The 22,084-nt window shown below is 35.9% G+C and overlaps 2 protein-coding genes across 8 annotated transcripts; one reads left to right on the plus strand and one right to left on the minus strand.

Moving 5' to 3' along the window:
• The first annotated feature begins 4,095 nt into the window (after positions 1-4,095).
• On the plus strand, positions 4,096-10,303 carry LOC112038130 (probable serine/threonine-protein kinase WNK9). 7 transcript variants are annotated; one of them, XM_065771876.1, is made up of 8 exons: positions 4,096-4,201; positions 4,345-4,525; positions 7,068-7,174; positions 7,464-7,512; positions 7,803-8,023; positions 8,218-8,375; positions 8,458-8,875; positions 8,989-10,303. In XM_065771876.1, exons 2-8 carry the CDS (start codon positions 4,410-4,412, stop codon positions 10,008-10,010), a joined length of 2,091 nt encoding a protein of 696 aa, XP_065627948.1. In that variant the 5' UTR covers positions 4,096-4,201; positions 4,345-4,409; the 3' UTR covers positions 10,011-10,303. The 7 variants fall into 7 exon arrangements, with proteins under 7 accessions (XP_065627948.1, XP_065627946.1, XP_065627950.1 ...); XM_065771874.1 differs by lacking the exon at positions 4,096-4,201 and having other exon boundaries at positions 4,241-4,525; XM_065771878.1 differs by lacking the exon at positions 4,096-4,201 and having other exon boundaries at positions 4,241-4,525; positions 7,068-7,105.
• A 3,661-nt stretch (positions 10,304-13,964) lies between these two features.
• Positions 13,965-20,361, minus strand: LOC112028567 (FLUCTUATING-LIGHT-ACCLIMATION protein 1, chloroplastic). The gene is made up of 6 exons (XM_024061262.2): positions 19,722-20,361; positions 17,880-17,982; positions 16,576-16,631; positions 14,841-15,005; positions 14,373-14,486; positions 13,965-14,265 (listed from the first exon to the last, which is right to left on the minus strand). The coding sequence occupies exons 1-6, from the start codon at positions 20,115-20,117 to the stop codon at positions 14,173-14,175; spliced, it is 927 nt and encodes a 308-aa protein (XP_023917030.1). The 5' UTR covers positions 20,118-20,361; the 3' UTR covers positions 13,965-14,172.
• Between the last annotated feature and the right edge of the window lie 1,723 nt (positions 20,362-22,084).

Raw genomic sequence — 22,084 nt, forward strand, 5'->3', positions numbered from 1 at the left:
ACTGTAAAAATATATATGTGGGGGGAAAAGCCCAAAGCTACTTAATGGGCCCGGAACCCCCTGTTAGGGGCCGTGGTGTCTCCGAGAATTAATAGGTAGGTTGGGGCGGCCCATCTAAAGCAGGAAGCCCAGAAGCAGAAGGGGTGTGTCGTTCGAGGAGGCCACCATTTGTCCGAGGTTGTCTTTCTCCTCGGCTGTGATGAGCCTAGATCAAACGAACGTGTGGAGGGTCCGACTAATCTTCCCAACGATCCCAACAGTGATGATAGGTCCTGAGTGGATCTGGAAATGATTAAAACTAAAAAATATCTGAAGGAAAAGCTAGTACCACCGCATTTAATGCGCTGCAACAGCTTTTCTGGCCGCATTTATGTGGAGAAGACCCCTGAACAGTGCAACCTCAGTTACCGCCACTCACAAAGAGCTAAAGTAGACACACGACACGACATGCACTCGAGTGGATGCGTGGATGAAGAACAAGTGGACGATGGAGATGATAGGAAGGGATGCTATATAAAGAAGAAGGGTCCCTGATAATAAGGGATCGGAAAAAAGAGGGAGAGAGGGAGAAAAGTTTTACTATAGTTCTGAACGTTGTAATCGCTGTTCATCCAATAAAACACCTCTTCGGACATTCATTCTTGGAGTTATCTGAGCTTTAGCTCATACTATCATTATTACATGTGACCTAGTCAACTGTTCTGTGCTTCATAACCAGCCCAGCTCTTTCGCCCACTCTCTACAAATTCATTGTTCTGGGTTCGTTGGGCCTCCAACCCATATCCTTTGGGCTTGGGCGACAAAAACTGACCCTACAATATAGTTTATATATATATATATATATTTAAATCATTATTATTAGTAATATTTATCTTCGTCAACAAATATAACAATATTATATTATTACAATCCAAATATATATATATATATATATAGAGGGTGAATCTTTAACATAGAAACTACCTCTAGGCTTTTAGATATTTTCAAGAGTTTTATGTGCAATTTTTTACTTTCAAAAGTTTGGAGTTCAAGTTTCCAAGTTAATTAACATAAGGTTAGGTTTATGTCAAAAATTAAGTTTACTAAATCAATGTGAATTTTTATGTACATACAAGCAGATTGTCACATTTTCAACTGGAGTAGTTGCAAGAAAAAAGTGAGGGATCAAAAAAATTCACCAGTGCTTCATGACAGAATCATTACAAAATGTCTAAAACAGTGAAAAGCTTTGAATGAGTGGAAAGAAATTATGTGCAATAAAAGTTTGAATGGCACCAAATTCTACGAGTCTATGAGTTTGATATGATGAGATAAACGCTTCCAGAATTCATTTGTCGTGCGCGTTATAATTGGATTTTGGTTCATGTCTTAGTCTTCAACACCAAAGGGACCGACCATATATGTGTGGATCCAGCTAGCCTAAAAAAAAGGCACTCCTCAACCAAACCATATAGATTTATGTGAATCAGAAGCATATACCAAACAAAAGGTAGTTCTTGATGAATAGCCTGTTGGAAGATATTCTTATAAAGAAACATTATCTGATGAGCAAAATTTGGGACCTCAAAAGAGATAGGCCAATAGTTTTTGAGTGGATGCCCTCAATTCATGGGTGGACATGTAGTCTTTGTTTGTTTCTTTTTACGGCTTGCTTGCACAGTTGCACCAAGTTTGATTGGTGTTTTTTTTTTTTTTTTGGGGAAAGTGACTCTGTTATATATATTTGTTAGAATTAACATTTCCTAAGATTATCAACGACAACATAAATTAACATTTGGTGTCACTTAAGTATTGTCAACGTCAAGAACTTTATAACTCGACTGACATTTTTGAATGTTTTTAATGCTAGTGTCCAATGTTAAAATCTCATCTTCTAATCTAAGGCTGCGTTTGGTTTGGCTTCAAACCACTTTCAGAAAAGCATTTTCGTAAAATTGGAGTGTTTGGTTGATTTGAAAACTTCAGTCAACTTCAAACCATTTCCCCTTTGACCAGAAAATAACCCAAAAATCCTGTAAAACCATTTTCGTTCCTATTTTCACTTCAAATGACTTTCGGAGAGAGAGAGAGAGAGAGAGAGAGAGAGAGAGAGAGAGAGAGAGAGAGAAGATCGCACGCACCAGTCCGACGATCACGCCTTCGATGTTGTCGGCGAACCCCGAGCTCCAGTCTGACAATCGCACCTGTCTTGTCACCGGCGAACCCCGAGCACCACGCCGATCAATCTCGCCTTCGATCTCGCCTCCGCTGCGCTTTCTCGCCTTCGACCCAGACCTTCTACCCACCGATCTTCGACCTTCGACCCACTTGATTCCTGTGTGATTTTTTATTTTTGTTGTTGTTGTGGTGGTGTGATTTGGCTAAGAAAAATTTGGCTGTGATTATTTCATTTTCTGTCATAAAATTTGGGTGTGGATTGAGATTTGGTTGTGATTTTGAAATTTTTTGCAATAAAATTTGTTTGGATGCTGAGAAAATGTGAAAATTTTGTAGGAAAATAATATTTTCAGAATAGAACCAAACACATGAAAATATTTTTTACAACAATTTTCATAATACAACTAAACACTTAAAAATATTTTCCTTTTTCGGAAAATAGCATTTCTGGAAAATATCTATTTTTCAGAAAATATTTTACGGGAACCAAACACAACCTAAATATCAAATTGAGTGGTGATAGCTATAATGTTATACAACGTATGTATGAAACAAGAAGGTATTTGGTATCAAACAATACTATGTCAGCAGTACCAAAATCCAATAAATATGAGACATGTTAGTAAAAAATAACTACCTTACTAATAAGTAAAAGACATAATGACATAGTATCATTTTATACAAAATACTTTTTTATAAAAAACACATAATGACACATTATTTAAAATCATATTTTAAAAACATGATTTCACCATTTTATAATTATAATTGAGATAAAATACGAAATCATAAAAAGTGCGGACAAAAGTGGGCAATAAGAAATATATAACAACGAGTAAACTAACAAACACACTAACACAGTCACACATAAGTAGAGCAATTCTTAGGTAAGAATTGCTGTGAGTTCTCACAAAATGAGTGAACCTCACACATGAGTACCGTCATGGAGCCCACACACCTTTTATGAGAGTCCAGAGCACGCTGCGCGTCTACCTAGCTAAGTTTTTCCCCGCATCTAGAGCCAACCACCTAGCAACAACCAGCATTTGATATGGGACCGCCGTGCTTTGTTACAAAAAGTACGACTAGAAGTAATTTCCATTCATGTAACCTAACTTCCGTACACGCTGATGCAGCCAATCGCTATGTTGAAGTCAACGAACGTTCAACATACTGTCGATCCCTTGGTCGACATTTAAAGAAGATCGACAATTCAACATAATTAGACACGTCGGTCTATGTTAGGCTATCATTTTTTTGTTGACTGAACCTTTTTTTTTTCTTTTTTTGATTAGTGATTTAGGCAATGACAATATATTAGTTATTATTAATTTATTATATGACAGTATAAGATCATTCATTTTGAACTGTTTTTTTTTTATGAACATTTTGAACTGTTATTAGCCCCCATCAGTTGGGTATAATACTATAATTATTTTAAATACGATAATATGATGTTCAGCGTATGGGGTTTGTAACATAAGTCTAATCTTATTTTTAGTTTTTACACGCATAAATAGTTTTTTTTAAATAAAAAGAGATAGAGGTAGTTTTGTAGCTTGAGTAAAGGAGGATTGAGTTATCATTAAGTTAGTTTTAACTCAAAATGTATTGAATTTATCTTCATCTTAATAAAATTATTAATCTTTTTATCAAATTTAAAATAATAAAAAAAAGGGTCGATGCTAATTATCAAGATGTAGGGGTCCGTTTGGATTGAATTTATTGTTGTTGAAACTGAAAACTGAATACACTGTAACAAAATAATTTTTAAATGTGTAAATAATACCGTAGGATCCATTTTTAATATTTTTTAGTGCGTGAACAGTGATGAACAATGCGTAAACAGTATTTTTTTTGTTTTCTACAAGATAAACCCATGTGATGATCCGGTGTTCATGCGCAGGAAAAAAAAAAAAGAAGAGAAAACATGAAACACAGACACAGACATAGGATTCAGTTAAATCCATACACATACAGAAACTACAAAAAACGTACTACCTTATTTATGGGCCTCCTTAAAAATGGTTTTATTTTATTTTGGGTAAGTTTCATTAATTATCCCTGAGGTTTTGGTAAATACCAAACAAGTCCAAAACTTTTTAAAACTCTTAGCACAGTTTAGTCCTAAACGGTGTCAACAAGGACGTTACTCTCTAACTCTCTTTTCTCTCTCATGGATCTCAGACCAGAAATTAAAACCCACAGAATCAGTTATTGAAGGCGATTAAGTGAAGCTTGAGGTCTCCGCAATGGACGTCGGCGATGGTCTCCGCAAGGTTGTTGCAGCGAGAGTTGCTTGCAAGTTACCACCACGATCTACTTTGAATCTTGGTTTCTCTACCCTTATGGTTGAGGATTGGCTTAGGTATTTGTTGGGTTTGATTTGGTATTTCTCTATGGGTTGGTTTTCTTTTTTTCTTTTTGAAATGGTGGTGGTAGTCTTCTCTATGAGTTGCGTATTGATGAAATTTTTGGTGTTTCTGGGTGTGGGCTTATGAACGGTGTGTGTGTGTGTGTGTGTTGTTTGGGTGCTGTGTATTTCTTGTTTATGTGAACAATTTTTGTGTGGGTATGAATTCAAACTTGGACTCTCTTTTGCTTGGATGCTGTTTGTGTTTGAATTTGGACTCTCATGGCTGGGTGGCTGGAATTGGTTTAGTGTGGTTTGGTTTGGCCGTGTGGGTGGCTGTAAGCGTGGGTCTGTGGGAATTCTGATTTATGGTTTTGGTTTGATTTGGGTGGCTGTGAGCGTGGCTTTGTAGCTATGGTGGTGGTTGTGGTCTCAACTAGCAGATCTGTGGGCTGTGCGTATTTTTTTTTTTTGTCTGATGAGATAGAATGAGAAAGGGGCAAGAGAAGCAACAAAGGAGAGAGTCAAGAATAGTTAACGTTCTTGACGCCGTTTAGGACCAAATAGTGGCCAAGGACCAAGTTGGTTAGTTTTAAAAGGTTTTGGAGTACCATTGCACATTTTTGGTGCCACAGTAATTCTACAAGTATAAACGCTTGTGGAGTGTGAGGAGTAAGGGCCGGATTTCAAGTCTCTAGTAGTAGTTAATGAAATTTACCCTTTTATTTTTATAGTCAAAATGGGGATGAAATTTTTGAACAAACAGTTAAAAATAATATGAAGTGTCATACTGGCTCTTTAAAAATACTTAATTTAGAGGTAATAATCGGTGTCTATCAATATTGAAAGATGCCTAAGTAAGGCCCAAACTTTGTCAAAGTATTGAATATTTAAGTTTTACTTAATAATAAAAATAAAATGTTCAACCTTAGCTTATGCTATTTATGAACACAGCCCTAGCCTAGAGTTAACTACTTGTTTTGTTTAGAGGGAGAAATTACCGTAGGCCCGCGGACAAGCCGAGGGGCTAAGCCTGGACCCAACTAGGTCTAAACCAAGATTACAATTTACAACTATTAGACTGACAACCTTGTGAGTTGTGACGCCGAACCATACTCAAGGCCTTTAGCCCCTGTTAGATTTTTCCCACAACGTTATTTTTCATCTTAGAATAATTAAAATAATAAGTAAAAATTCGTACAGCCTACTGTAAGCTTGTTATATTATATATATATATATATATTGTGAATTGTTGAAATATTTTATCATTTTTAAACCACAAAACAAGCTAATTTTTTTATCGATGATCAAAAGATAAAAGGGGTGGGAGACTAAACCAAAAATGCATAAGCTAATTAGAGTGTTCTTTAGTTTTTTCCATACTAAAAAAGATGAGGTAATTTTGTAAATTATAATCTAGTAGACATGCTAGAAGATATTCTATCTAATCTTAATGTTGTAATCTTATTCAATTTGACTATCTTTTCATAATAATATTTACGGTGTTCTAATAAAAAAAGATAATTTTGTAACTTATAATCTAGTAGACATGCTAGAGGATATTCTATTTCATTTTAATGTTGTAATATTATCCGATTTGACTATCTTTTCTTAATAATATTTACGGTGTTCTAAAAAAAGGAGGTAATTTTGTAACTTATAATCTAGTAGACATGCTCAAGGATATTCTATCTCATCTTAATATTGTAATCTTATCCAATTTAACTATCTTTTCTTAATAATATTTACAGTGTTATTCAAAAAAAAAAAAAAGGAAAAAAAAGTGTTTTTAAGGTGAACTTGGGAACTAACTTAAGGAAAACCATAATTCCCATTTATGTCACAAACCACATATAATATTGTAAAATATATTATTAAGTATTGGATGGTCCATGTCATGCTACATGCTTTGCAAGACACGAGAGAGTGACTGCGTTTGGTTTTACATACAGCTCGTGAATACTGATGAGATAGAAGTAAAAGAGGAAAACAGAGTGAGAGGATGAGGGTGTTTTGTCAGGTTTTGTCTTTGAGGTCACTTTCTAGTCCCTAACCCTTGTGAAAATCTTTGCCGAGTTGCCTCTGAGTAGTTGGCAATTAAGAACTTCTGGACCTTGTCCTATTGATGGACTCTCCAAGGTCCACTACTCTTGGTCTTACATATTGCTCTTCTTCAATCTTCCTTCACACATAAAAATAAAAATAATTTATTTTTATTTTTATTTAATACTGTATGACTCATCTCTCATAATTTCTCTCTCACTCACACGCAAAGTACAAACACCAGGAAAAATAAAACATTGTATAGAGTAAAAGAAGAAGCTTGTTAACAAAAGAGAATAGCTTAGAAAAGAAACTTAGGAATGAATGGTGTTACAGCTATTGAACCAGATTACACTGAGTTTGTTGAAGTTGATCCCACTGGAAGATATGGAAGAGTATGTTAATATAACCTTTGTTGCTCACTTTTGGTTCTTGCTTTCTCTCTGTGTTTTCCATTGCCTGTTGGTGTTTTATGCTCTTATTAACATGGTCTGATTTTTGCTATTTTTTGCAGTACAATGAAATTCTTGGCAAAGGAGCTTCAAAGACAGTGTATGGGGCTCTCTTCTCTCCATATTTTGCATACCCTGTTCAAATTTCTGCATGCTACCTACTCTTTTGGTATTCTATTTGTTATTCTGTTAATATAATGGTTTTGCAAATGAATGGGTGGTTGGGTTGTATTGGAATTGTTGCAGTTATAGAGCCTTTGATAAACATACCCTTTTGAAATTCTGCAAGTTAACTACTTTTTTTGGCATTCTATATGTTATTCTGTTAATTGGACTTGTTGCAGTTATAGAGCTTTTGATGAACATATCCTTTTCAAATTCTGCAAGTTATCTACTTTTTTATTTGGCATTCTATCTGTTAATATACTGGTTTTTGCAAATGAATGGGCTTGTTGCAGCTATAGAGCCTTTGATGAGTATGAAGGGATTGAAGTGGCATGGAATCAGGTAAAGCTCTATAACTTCCTGAAAAGTCCTGAAGATCTTGAGAGGCTGTACTGTGAAATTCATTTGCTCAAGACCTTGAAACACAACAACATCATGAAGTTCTACACTTCCTGGGTTGATATTGCTAACAGGAACATTAACTTTGTCACTGAGATGTTCACCTCTGGTACTCTCAGACAGTAAGCATCATAAAGTTCAAAACTTTATTGTTTCTCACCAATTTTTTTCTTATTTTTCTGATCTGGGATTTTGAAATTTATTGGATTTTCAATACTGGAATTGTTTTGTAGGTATAGGCTGAAGCACCGGAGAGTCAACATTAGAGCAGTGAAGCATTGGTGTAGACAGATTTTGAAAGGCCTTCTATATCTCCACAGCCATGACCCTCCTGTTATCCATAGGGACCTCAAGTGTGACAACATTTTTATCAATGGGAACCAAGGGGAAGTCAAGATTGGTGATCTTGGCCTTGCTGCAATCCTGCGTAAAGCTCATGCTGCTCGCTGTGTTGGTAAGCTGAAGTGTTTTAAGTTTCCCTCAAAGCTAGAAACTTGCTTACAATTTCAGAATAGTTCACTTAGAATACAAGTATTTCTGTATATGTAACCACCATCAGTTTGGCATGTTATTCTTAGACAATGAATCAATCTGGGAAGAGTTTTAGTAGTTTGTGATTATATCCATTGGTTTTCTTTTCTTTATCAGGAACGCCAGAGTTCATGGCACCAGAGGTTTATGAAGAGGAATACAATGAATTAGTAGACATATATTCTTTTGGAATGTGCATCTTGGAGATGGTAACCTCTGAATATCCATACAGTGAATGCACCCACCCTGCTCAGATATACAAGAAAGTTACCTCTGTAGGAACTCAGAACTTCAAATTTTCTTTCCAGATTGAGTTTTGTCTCCACCAACTAATTACTTATTGCATCTTGTATGTAGGGGAAAAAACCAGAGGCTCTTTATAAAGTAGAAGATCCTGAGGTGCGACTGTTTGTTGAAAAATGCTTAGCAACTGTGTCCCGTAGGCTCACTGCTAGGGAGCTTTTGAAAGACCCTTTTCTCCAAATTGATGATTATGGATATAATTTAAGTCCAATAGGGTACCGAGGAGATTTTGATGAATTAGGCCCTCTCTTAAGAGAACCCCACTATGGAATTTATCATAGTAACTGCTCTTTGATCAATGATTATGGCAATTATCTTGGTTATATACCTGAAAATGATTTTGAAACAAGTGAACTTGATCTCTTCACTTGTCAAGGGGATGAGCATTTGGCAGATGTTGACATCACAATCAAAGGGAAAAGAAGAGAAGATGATGGCGTCTTTTTAAGGCTCAGAATTGTAGATAAAGAAGGTTAGAGTTATGACATAATTTGTTTTATTATTCCAAAATGCCACTTTTCTTCTTTCCTTAAATGATATAAGTAAGCACTGAGACCAAATTGAGCCTTACTTTCCTCTGTGCAGGCCGTATTCGAAACATCTACTTCCCATTTGACATTGAGATTGACACAGCATTAAGCGTTGCGGCTGAAATGGTGACAGAGCTTGATATCACTGACCAAGATGTGACAAAAATAGCAGATATGATTGATGGTGAAATTTCTACCTTGGTGCCTGAGTGGAAGAGGGGGCTTGGCATAGAGGGAAGTCCACATAACACAAGTGCAAGTTTCTGTCACGATTGTGTTTCAAATGGTTCTCTATTGGATTATGTGTCATCAAATAATCCAGGTGCCAAGAATCTGCAAGTTCTTCAGTGTTCTAAGCAAGGAGGTGCAGCTGTCCATAGCCGTTTCGAAGAAATTACTTATCAGGTAGAAGAGTCTGAACAATGTGTCACTGAAGGTGCACCAAAAACATCAAGCCAGTCTGGTGGTGGCATCCATTTTGCTGACATCTGGGCTCAGCTAGACGGGCCGGAATTGAGTTCACAGAGGTCAAGAGAGATCCACTGGGATGAAGGAAGTAAAACATTGGACCAAACACCCTTTGGATCAGTTGAGAGAATTATAAATGTGGATGATCAATGTATATCCAATGCAACAAACTCTCTCTCCACAACCACTTCAGCTGACTATGCCCTCTTGGATGATTATGAGAATGATATTAGGCAAGAATTAAGATGGCTCAAAGCAAAGTATCAAATGCAGTTGAGGGAGCTTAGAGACCAACAATTAGGAGCAAAATGGAAATCTTCAAGCATGTCTCCAAAATCGCCATCATTGGATTATCCCCCACAAAAGAGAGCGAGCAATGAAACTCTCCTGGAATCGTTGTCCTCTGGGAAGCATTTCACTTCAGATTTTCCCATTGCTGCTGATAAGAAATGCTCCAGTGTGGCAAACCAAAGTGAAAATTCTGAGGGAATCAATGAGTCTTTTAGTCCTGAGAAGATGTTTACAACCAAGAATTTCTATTCAGGAGTTTTGCTTCCACACTCTCTTCACAGGGCAACTTCTCTTCCAGTTGATGCTGTAGATGTTTAAAGCCTGCCAAATATTCAGTTTCTCCCAATGCTGACACCGCAACCTCCAAGTTTTACAATCAGAGATGTAACTTCCAAAGATTGTAGGTCTGTTCCCAGGTGAGATCGTTTCACTTGGTTTTTTTGGAATTAATGTGCATTACTCACTAACTTTGAAGTAAACAAGGTTTCCAAAATTTTATGTTCATCTCTCAAAAGAAGGGAGATCCATCGATGACACTCTGATACTTTCATTGAATCCAATGACAAAATGAATTAATGTAATTTGAAAGAATGGCCTATTGCCTGTGACGAGGTTACTTGTTTTATTACTTAAAGAAGGTGAGAATCTGGTTTGTCTTTGCCAAAATGTGAGATTATATCAGTCTTTTGCATTTGCTTGTTTGATGATTTAGTTAATAATTGACACATGTCAGCTCTGCTTGGCTTACAGAATGATTTTGGAGAAGCACATATATGGATTATGGACCTCTACACGACTTTTCCTATATATGGACTTACTGGGAAATTAGACGTATCTCATAGTAGATGGAACCCATGGGACATCCCAACATCATGTCCAAACACCACCACAGGCACCCCTCTCAAGGCCATGTTCCACTTTTGTCTTCTGTATTGGCTGCACACCTTCTTGATGTGTGACCATAATGCCAACCTCCCAACCTCCCAATCCTAGAGACAGAAAAATCTCAACTTTTTTCACAATCCTAAAGACCTCTATCAATGTTACACGCAGTATCATTTTCAATTTTATACTGACACCACTTTTATTATTATACCAATTACAAAATGTTGCAAAACTTTTTTTGTCACTTTACTTATTGTATCAATGGACAATGGACAAACGGCACCACATAGTTCCAGCCTTACCAATGACCTCTACCTCTTTTCTTCTTCATCTTTTTCCTCTGTTTTTTTCTTCTGTGGGGACTCGGGTGGGGTGTTTAAGTCTTCTATTTTATACTTTTCAATGGTAAATCCTAAGAAAAGCATCACCTCAGGACATGGCGGTTTTAGTTGGATAGTAAAAGTCCAATGGTTTCAGTATTTGGATAACTACATATCACGTACCTAACTGCTGGACCCATGTGATTCTGCTTGCCCAAGTTGCCAACTTGGGTTATGCTAAATATATATAAATATATATATATATATATAATTTTTTTTTTTTTTTAAAAAAGGGTAAGGGGCCGATTTGAGTAGGCATTTTTCATCTGGGTGTGACCATAGTGACATTCTACTCACTAGAAAAAAAGGGTAAGGGGCCGATTTGAGTAGGCATTTTTCATCTGGGTGTGACCATAGTGACATTCTACTCACTAGACCTGAGCATGCGGGAGCAAGAAAGAAGGGTGTTGGAGCATAGAATATAGAAAAGCCATATGCCTGCCATACTTGATGACTCTTCCTAGTAGATGCCACATATTATGTTTTTCCTCGTAATGTCACTGGCCAATGATCAATCCCATTAATAAGGCAAAAGGTGTGGAGAAATTTCCATGCAATGCAAGGAGATGTAGATGAAGTATGGCAATTGATTTAGTCAAGTACCACGTAAAAGAGCTAGTCTCAAATTTTAATTAATGTATTATAATGTTAATGGTGGATATAAAAAGGAGGATATGATTGATTACTAGCTCTAAATTATTAGATTCCCATATTCAGTCTTATGCTTTTTCCTATCTCCTACTATTAATATTGCTGTTGAAGTGGAACTTTCACTTTTAACAACTAATTAGGTTTGCTTCCATGACTGTCTATGAAACTTTAAAAAGTTGGGTCACGGAAAAGTGATTAATATAATAACACGTAGACAGATTCCATTATGACTCTCTTTTAAAGAGGTCTTTACTAACCAAGCTTCCCATGTTGAATTTGGTTGTAGAAAAGCACAAGAATAAAGATACCGTACAACTATAACTAGTGCATTATCACCTGGACTCAATTATTATTGTTGTTTATAATGTCTAGTTTCTGTCATCCTCGGCCCCCCAATCTCCAATTTGTGACTCAAACCCCCCAACCTTTTTTCTTGTCAATTTAGGTTTGTTTTTGTTGTATGAAAATTGAATAGTCTCTATGTGTTGTAACATCATTCAAAGGTTAGAAGCTACAATCTACAATCACCTAAACAGAAATTTAACATGGTATCATGATTATTTTAATATGTGCTATGATGATATGATGTTGTACGATCAACTCAAAACCATTTTAATATGTGCTATAATGACATAACGTTGTACGTTAAATGATTAATCTATTTTGAAGGAATTCAACGATTAATCCATTTTGAAGGAATCGATCATTGTGTTGTAAGAAATAAATAGTCAAAGGTGTTTGATTCTCATTAGAAACCTAAACTTGCATGCACTACTTTTTTTTTTTTTTGCCTTGAATTTCTTTTCAATTAGTTTCAAATAAGTCTACAAGGTAAAATCTCTCTCCATGACTTAAATAGTGTTGGGTTCTTTTTCTTGTTAGCACATGCGTCACATTTTGATAAATAAATTATTGGACTAAAGTTTTTCGACATAGTTGAGCCTGAAATTCATGCTAATGGGTCATCTATGAACTGTTATCGATATATTTTCCTTTATACAATTAAATAATGTAATGAGTGAGGAGAGTAGAAAATAATGAAGAAAAAAATATATATTTCAAGAAAATAAGTAGGTTTTAAAACATGGAGGGGATGGGAATTAATACATGAGCTTATTGTTAGCAATGTCAAACAAATATATCTAAGAAGGTTAAATAAATATATTGGAAGATGAGTGGAATGATAATATATCGCCTAGGAAAGAATTAATGACATGGAAGCTTTTAGCCATTCCAAATAGCTTTAGCCGAAGCATGACAAAAAAAAGTGATGAAAGTCCACTAACCCGCAATCAACTTCATAGGTAGCCTTGGACTAGACCAAGCCCACGATCAACTTCATTGTCATTGGACAATGTCCAAAAAAGCATGTTCATCATTTAATCCAAGTCATATCGGGAAGTGGGCTTTTTGAGTTTAGGATGTTGTTGCCTTCCATGCTAAACAAGTAAAGTTTGTTTTTTGTTTTTTGTTTTTGATTTTGTTTTATTTTATTTTTTTAATACAAGGTAGAAATTCTACTTTAATATAATCTAAATGCATATGTGTGTGAAATTTCGTTCTAAAGACTTAAATCATAACCTTTGTCTCCTACATCCCACAAGCACTTATACTTATAGAGTCATTACTACACCAAAGATGCACAGTGACTCCACAAAAGATGCACAGTGGAGTTGAATGCTAAGTGTGATTGCATTGTGGAATTTAGGACAAAGGTAATTTAATGGTAGATTAGGCTAGCATTAATTATGGTTTGAGACAGTTTGCACTGTTTTATTAGAGGGATTTCTCACGTGTTTAGCTATGCAGCAAATGCTAGTTATGGGCTTCCCATGGGTAACAAATATTCTAAGATTATTTGCAAGCCCATTTGTGGGGCCAAGATGGTTTTATTTGCAAGCCCATTTGCAAATATACCGTGCAGGTTTTATGTCAATAATGCCCATTATTTTTATTTTTTATTTTTGATGAACTCAATGATGCCTATTATTTGGCAATTATATATAGTGTAAACTTATAGAATTTATAGCCGGTTTAATGGTTATAAATGCCCATTATTTGGCAATCGTAGATGTAAAAGTGGCTAAAAGTTTGTTAAAAAATTTATTCTATCAAGTAATTATGCTGCAAGTAGCTCAGCACCATGATGATGCCATAGAGAAATAAGAAAATTATTGAATACTTTGGGAAATATCATAAATGCGTACTCCCCCCTCTCACATAACTGTAGGTCTCACTAATTAAATTTATGTTGAGACCCACAATTCATGTGAGAGGAGAGAGTGTACATTTATGGTATTTCGGAAGTACTCAATAATTACACAGAGAAATATCACACTATCAAGCAAATAAGCTATTGACATAAGTGCCTAATGGCTAATATGGCATTTCAACTAAGTTAACACATTAATACATTTAGGTGGAAATGTAAAATAGGTTAATTTTGTACTTGAAAATATGTTACAAAGAGAAAGACAATTTCATTCCTCTTAATTGCCTTTGCGAGTCAAAAAATAGTATGTGTGTATCCCATACGACCTCCGAACAGATTGCAATTATCATTATCATATTGGCCTCAAAATCGGGTATTTTTCAAGCAATTCATCTTCTGACAATGTATCATGTTCTACCTGCGGGGTCCAAAGCACCTCTACAGCCTGCAAAATTATTAAACATAGAATTAGAGTCACAACATTCCTAACAAATTCTTAATGTTGAATTGTTAGAGTCGTGTTAGTGGTGGATCTATATATTCCAACTTTACCAATGTTTCTCTGGAAGTAATGGAATTCAAGTGATGCAAGGCCTTTCTTAAGTCCTCTGTACTTCTAATTGCAGGTAGATTTGGTGCACCTCTAACAGCAACCACGAGTGTGACCTGTGAATCAATTTACATTAAAGGAATAAAGACTAACGGACCTGAAAAAGACATAGAAGTGGGAACAAACTAGTACTACAGATCAACTCTACATGACCCAAATCATTGATTCTTGGTTTAGTTCTAGTAAGGATATTCCATAACTCAAAAAGATAAATTTCATTATTTAACAGCTTATGCTTGAAGTAAAGACCCAAATTGAATTATCAAGCTCTAAGACATGCTAACTCAAATGCTAACGTAAGTATTTAAAAGGAAGCATATGCAGTATGTGCCATGAGAAATTATGGCAATCAAGTAGCTTGAGGCACAATAGGTATGCATGATATCTAGAATCCATAAAAGATGACATACCACTATGAAATCATTTCTAAGTTTGTTGTCCTTTGGGATAAAGGTTCTTTGAACTTTTATATTGTCAACATTGACAAGTGACTCGATTTCAAATTTCTCCCTCTCTTCAGCTGAAAGTTGTCTGAATTCCTTTTCCACAGCTTCAACACCCCGCTTTTGTTTCACCTACAAGAAAATTTTAGTATGTGAAAGTGCTCTGTCGTTATATAATCTTTAAAAAGAAAACTTCTTTTATATAAGCCTATGGAGTTTAGTTGGAGTGAATGGCTGGAAGCAACACAAAACTTGAGCATCTTTTTCTCAGGATTTTCATTTCTCTAAAAAAATATTTTAGGCATTCGTTGGTTTTTGCAAATCCATTCACTTAAGATGCTTTTACATAACATCGAAGAGAATGAATTTCTCATAGGGCAACAATAGCCAGACTGATGGAGTAGAATTAAAATAACATAACTCTTCCAGCACAAGTTGTGGAATTAACCTGAAGGACCAAAATACAAGAGCAGCTTAACTTAATCACTTAACCCCACTGTTCTTTTCTTTCAACCTCACTCCCTAATACAATGTCATCATCACTGCTGTTCAAGCATAATCTGAATTATCAGATTCCAATTATACATTTTTTTTTTTTTGGTTTCTTCTATCAAAACCAATGTATTGTGCAAATGATATTGTCATCATATTAAATTCTAAAAAATCCATACAGCTGACCCAGCTTCAACATGTCCATCAAATCACCATCTACACAGAAACTAAAAGATGCAATTGGCCATTTCACCATAAACTGATACCAAAGGACTAACGCAATTCACTTAACAGGGAGAAAAATGTTTTTCAATTTATTTAAATATCAGAAATTAAGTTATAAATTATGGATAAGAAATTAGGTGAAAACAAAAAAGCAGCATTAATCATTTTCCTCTCTGTCAACATTGGGAAACCTGAATAACAGATATTAATTATGCACAAAAATGACAACATAGAAACCAAAGAGAAGTCATTGTAACAGAATATAAATCACAAGTATGATGAGTTTTAAGTGTTCTGATACACTGTTATCCAATGAAAGTTAGAAAACTAAAAAGATCAGCTTAGTTCAGATATTGCAGAATTGAATCGACTAACAATCCTTTCATCAACTTGTGTCACGTGTGCCATAGTAAAAATCTAATGCAACGAGAGGATGCAAGCCATGGAAGATGTATATGAAAGGTTAAAGAAGCTCAACATATTGAGGGAAATTCTAAAAAGAAAAGTTTGTGAAGATAAAAGTAGGCCCAAAAACTTTGATAAAGAATACTAGAGTACTCTTTCTAGTCCAGAAAAGGCAGAGAACCAATCATGTTTCTTTTTCTTTTTTTTTTCTTTTTTTTTTTTGAGGAACCCAATCATGTTTCTTATGATCACATATTTGCATTTACAGATCAACAAGAAATATAACCCCATCATACTAAAGTTAAAGTACACAACTTGAAAACAAAAGAATAGTTGGAGAAATTAAACAGGAATACTTTAACATTTAATATCGGTTGTATTAGCTACCCTATGCGCAACAAGAAGCTTAACACTATGGTTTAAATTACAGGATTTTCAAAATATAAGAACAGAATTGAAGAAATATCTAACTAATATCACTTTCAAGCTCAGCCTTCTCATGTATATATTGATTAAGAAGAACAATGACTTTCAGGGCTACTAAGCACCATCTAAACCTTCACAAGATTATTTGACTTACAGATGAATAACCAGAGATCCAGTAATTTTGATGCCGAAGCAGGGCTACTATGGACTCTGCAACCATAATAAAAAAGGAGGAGAACATTACATAAGATAACATGTAAAACTAGCTAAAGTTAAAGCCTTTAATGTAATGCAGTGATAAGCATGACTAGCAGACAAACTAGTAATGGCTATAATAATTAACTTCATTTCAATATTAGTGACATCAAACTATGCATTTTTGCCTGTCACCAAGGAAATAATAACATCAGAATTTATCTCACACACAAAGAACCAACCATAAACCATGCACAGGAAAATTGAGGGGAAAACATATTTTGACGTTAACAGAGAGGAATTTGTTGTCACCACCCACAAACTAAAAATTTCATTAAACCACATAATCATGCTATCCTGTATTGTACATGGACTAGTTTAAGTTTAAAAAATTTTAAAGCCATATTTACAAAAAGGGCATAGATCTTCAGTACAATTAACTTTTAATTTATTCTCATCTCCACCTTGTGTGAAATATGGTACAATGCTGCATATCTTTTCGGAAAAAAATTAAAAAAAAAAAAAAAAAAAATTCCCTCATAGGGTTTTGATTTTCACACATCCACTATTTCACATCTCTTTAATCACATCCACTTTTGAGTGATAAAATGTGGACATTCCCGCATCAATTGCGCGTCAATTGTGAATATGTGTGAAATAGTGGATGTAAATGTCCATGAAAGAATATCTAGCCTTCCCTCATCAATAGCTTCATCAATCACTGAAGGTACAATTCCTTTTTCTTTTTCTTTTTCTTTTTTTAATTTTGTGCTCTCATTTATTATAAGCTGTAAATATAGAAGTGATTAAGAATTCTTAGAAAACTTCTTGGGCACAGGAATTCCTGTGTACCAACCTTTCTGATACACTCCTTTTCCTAACTCCATTTAAAAAAAAAAAAAAAAACACTCCTTTTGAGAAAATATACAGAAGTAGTAATGTAAATATACTGCATATCTATACCCATGTCAGATCACATCCAACACAGGTATTGTACTCATTCTGAAGTGTCCATGTAGTAATGTGCTATAGGCTTACTCATCCTTGAAACAAATTTTACCCTATTGGGGATAAAGTACTGGAGTGGAGCAAATGACCATGAGAATACTGGATTATATGGCCGGTTGAAAAGAAATTGGATATATAAATTCATTTATAATGGTTGGTTCCTAATCCTTATGGTTCCTAAAGGAATGAAAAACATAGTCTAGTATAAATTTACAATATCATCAATGAAAAATATGCCATTAATTCCATATGAACCTGTTAATATGATGTGGAAACCCTTCTTTTCAGATGTGTCTCCAGCTCCAGCAAGATTATTAAGATCTCTTTGAAGTGAATGAGCCTTGCCTGATAGCCCAACCTGCAAGTGAAAAAACAAAATATCGGGAGTTTTAGAATTCTGGGAATGAGAAGGTCACAAAGATGAGGATGCAATACACACACACACGACCCACAGGAAAAGGATCTCAATTTGAAGTGAATCCATTTCATTATTCTGATTAAATAGAACAAATCCAAATGGTGTATCTAGTCCATGTCATGTTTGCCAAGAGCCTTGTAGTTCAGCTGGTTGGCACCTCCCGGTATGCATGACATCCACAATTCAAACTCCCCATTCGCTGTTGTAGCTATCAAATGATAGGGGGGGAAAAGTCTAGAAATAAAATATGAACCGTGAAACACACTCTTCATTTCAATTGGGGATCCTATCTCCTAGGGTCCACATGGAGACCTGATTTATCAAGTGGACTTGAATTTAAAAACAAAAAATTAGAAATTAAGAGAGAGGGGGGTGGGGGGGCTAATAGTGTAGAGGTCTCTCTTATTGGGATAAAAATCAGCCACAGACTGCATACTGGAAAAATAATAAATAATGTTTTCAATATTACTTAACCCTTCATTTGGTATTTCAAAGAAGAGGATGATTGAAAGGGAATACAGATCTCAAGATTTTCAAACTTTATTTTCATATTCAATTCACAATTAGAAGTACTAGTGTCATTATGTTCTCCTTTCTATTTCCATGGCCATAATTGAAAACACAAATTATGCACTTTTGTGAGTATATATATATCTCACTCTAACTACTTAAATTGTTACTCCATACCAGTATAAGACTCTAAGTTCTATTTGAAATTCCTGAAATTCCTAAACAATAAGTCTAGGCACACAACATTTTTCATGATTGCTGATGTGATGATGAATAATAAAAGTGATGTCAATGATCTATTTGGGTGAGGAAAAACAAATTTTGATGAACATCGAGTATACATCCTGTTCAATCATAACAGGCCATATCAATACTTATGAAAAATGTTTACAGCAGCTCAAGGCCAAAGGCACATTAATAAGAAAAGGCCTTAAACTGTGAATGAATAATTGGTTTAAAAAAAAGAAAAAAATAAAATAAAATAAAATAAAAACACAAGCATAGGTGGGTTGTACACTCTCTTCCTTACCCTCAAGAAGGTCATCAAAATTGTTATCCAATAGAAATCAAACCCAATTGAAAGTCAAAGTTGTTTAAATAACAAAGGTTATGATTATGCCAAATCATTAATTGATGATGAATTTCCCCTAACATCTTGAGGCTTCAATTTTTGTAAGTCAGTATCCCTACCATATATTGTCAATTTACCCACTCAATCTCCCACGCGGCAACATATTAAATATAAAATTGGAAATTATATTTCATTTTTCCTTCTTCATGCATCACCTTACCTCGTTTTTTTAATAAGATAATAAATTTTGCATCTCTTTAGTTAAATTTGATGCCTAAACCATGATATTTGGTACTCTATATGAAATTAATTTTGGTTTGGTTCACTGAATTTTTATGTGTTGAATCCATCTTTGTTTGAATAGGTTAAGGCTATTGGGTGATTCTAATGTGAAGTTAAGTTGATATAATGCATTTCATGAACATGATTCCTACTCTATTGAAATGTAAAATTACTAATTTAAATATATATGAATAGCCAGTATACATGTTGTGTGTACTTTGTGATTTCTAGTTTTTCTAATAAAATTTATTATGCATTAAAAATAAAAACTCCACACATATTTGATGAACTAGGAACAAGCAGAAGTAAACAATACCTGAATCTTGACAACACTCGCTGCTGTATCATAAGTACAAACCATCCAAAGTAAAAACCCACCAAAAATTCCCAATGGCAAGAGAGCAAACCACGAAAAAAAACCCTTGCCACTCTTATTCATATCGTTCTCTCTCTTTGGCTCTGCACTGACCCTTCGGCTATTACCATCATAGGATTCATAGCCACGACTGTACCCTGGTTTACCATAGTGATAATGATATACATCGTAAGAATTAGACGAGGAATATGACGATGTTTCCTCCTCTGAAGAGAAGGAAGTACCACCCATTCTGCCACCAGAGGCAGCAAAGGCTGTGTACAAAATTTCATGGGTGAATAACAAAGCTAGAATGAAAGCAAGAATTGGGTGGTTTTGGAAAATTTTGAAGGCCATGTTTGTTGGGCTCTGTTAGGAATTTTTATCCCATAAAAGATACTATCTGGGATTTGGATGAGAAAGGCCGAGAGAAACAAGGTTCATAGGATTTATATAACATGTACGAGAAAACTTGGAACAAAAGGTTCCATTTTTAATTGGGATTTGAAATTACTTGGAACTTGTTTGGAATTTGGATGGGAATCACTAGGAAGCTCGGTGGGAGTGTTCTTCTTTGCTTCCAATGTACCGAACAAATTGCTTTCTATGGGTGTTCTTTATTCGGACGAAATGGGTAAATAGCCATAAAATTCAAACTATGTAGTTAGTTGTCACTAGTTTCAAACTATATTTTTTACTAACATCTCGAGTCTAAGAGGCTCGATTTAGGGGCTATAAATCGACTGTTTGAGGGTCGATTTTCATATTTTGATCGAGTCTGAGTTGGCACTTTTTCTACGTGGCGTCCACATGGAAATCGAGTCTCTTATAATCGATTTATAAGCCTATATATAAAAGAAAATAGCAGCAACACAGCAAAAAAGAAATTAGAGCAGAAGAAAAAAAAAAAAAAAAAAACCCGAAGAAGAAGGAAAGAACCCAGGCCGGCGCACCCAGGCCAGGCGAGCTCAGGCCGCGCGACCCTGGGCTCGCCGACGCGGGCCTAGGTCGCGCGAACCCAGGCCGGGCCTGAGCTCGCGCGGCCGCTGGGTTCGCGCGACCTCAGGGCGCGGCCTGAGTTCGCACGGCCTGGGTCGCGCGAGCCCAGGCCGCGCGGCCTGAGCTCACGCGAGCTCTTTCTCTCTCTCTCTGATCTCTGATCTGGACTTTCTCTCTCTCTCTGATCTGATCTGATCCGATCAGGCCTCGCGAGCCCAGGCCGCTGTTTCTGGATTTTTTTTTTTTCTTCACTGATGAACATATCTGAGCTTGATATTTTTCTGGATTTTTCCGGAGGAAATAGGTAACTATTTTTTTTCTATAACTATCTAGTTAGTTGGTCCGTTCGGAAATTATATCGATTAGTAGCACCTCGAGTCTCAGAAAGTCGAGTTGTGCGCTCATACCTCGAGTCTTTAAGACTCGATTTTTATAGTTTGACCTGGCCTAGTTCCACGTGGCATCCAACGTGGAACTCGAGTTTTTGAGACTCGAGGTCTAAGCCCATATACCCAGAAAGAAACCAGAAAGAAATTAGAGCATGAAGAAAAAAAAATTAGAGCATGAAGAAAAAAAAAAAACCCCGAAGAAGAAGAACGAAGCCGAAAGCCAGAAAAAAAAAAAAAAAAAAAAAAAAAAAAAAAAAAACCCAGAAAGGCCGGCGCGACCGGGGCCGCAGTGCGGCCAGGGTCGGCGCGACCCAGGGCTCGCGCGGCCCGGGTCGCAGCGGTCGCGCGACCTGCGCGACCCAGGGCTCGCGGGCGCCTGCGCGACCCAGGGCTCGCGCGGCTGCGCGACTCGGGCCCCGCGAGCCCTGGGTCGCGCGACCCTGGCCGCGCTCGGCGCCAGTCGCGCCGGCCTGGGGCTTGCCGGCCTGGAGCTTGTTTTTTTTTTTTTTTTTTTTTTTTTTTTTTTTTTTTTTTTTTTTTTTTTTTGATGAACACATATATGGTATTTAGCATCTTTTTCTAGATTCTTTCTCTCTCTCTCGTGATCTGATTTTTTTTTTTTTTTTGGTATTTTGGTTTGTAGATGAGAGACTTGGATACTTGAAATATTTTCAAATTTTTTTGATTTGGAAATCGAGTTTCTGAGACTCGAGGTCCACGTAGACGCCACATAGACCTCGAGTCTCAGAAACTCGAGTTCCATGTGGGATGCCACGTGGAACTAGGCCAGGTCAAACTCGACTTTCTGAGACTCGAGGTACTACTAATCAATATAGTTTCTAAACCGGACCAACTAACTAAATAGTTATAGAAAAAAAAATAGTTACCTATTTCCTCCGGATTTTTCCCTCTCTCTGATTGTATTTTTTTTTTTTT

The sequence above is a fragment of the Quercus suber genome, unplaced genomic scaffold (genome assembly GCF_002906115.3).
Source record: "Quercus suber isolate HL8 unplaced genomic scaffold, Cork oak 2.0 scaffold_50, whole genome shotgun sequence".
Lineage (NCBI taxonomy): Eukaryota > Viridiplantae > Streptophyta > Magnoliopsida > Fagales > Fagaceae > Quercus > Quercus suber.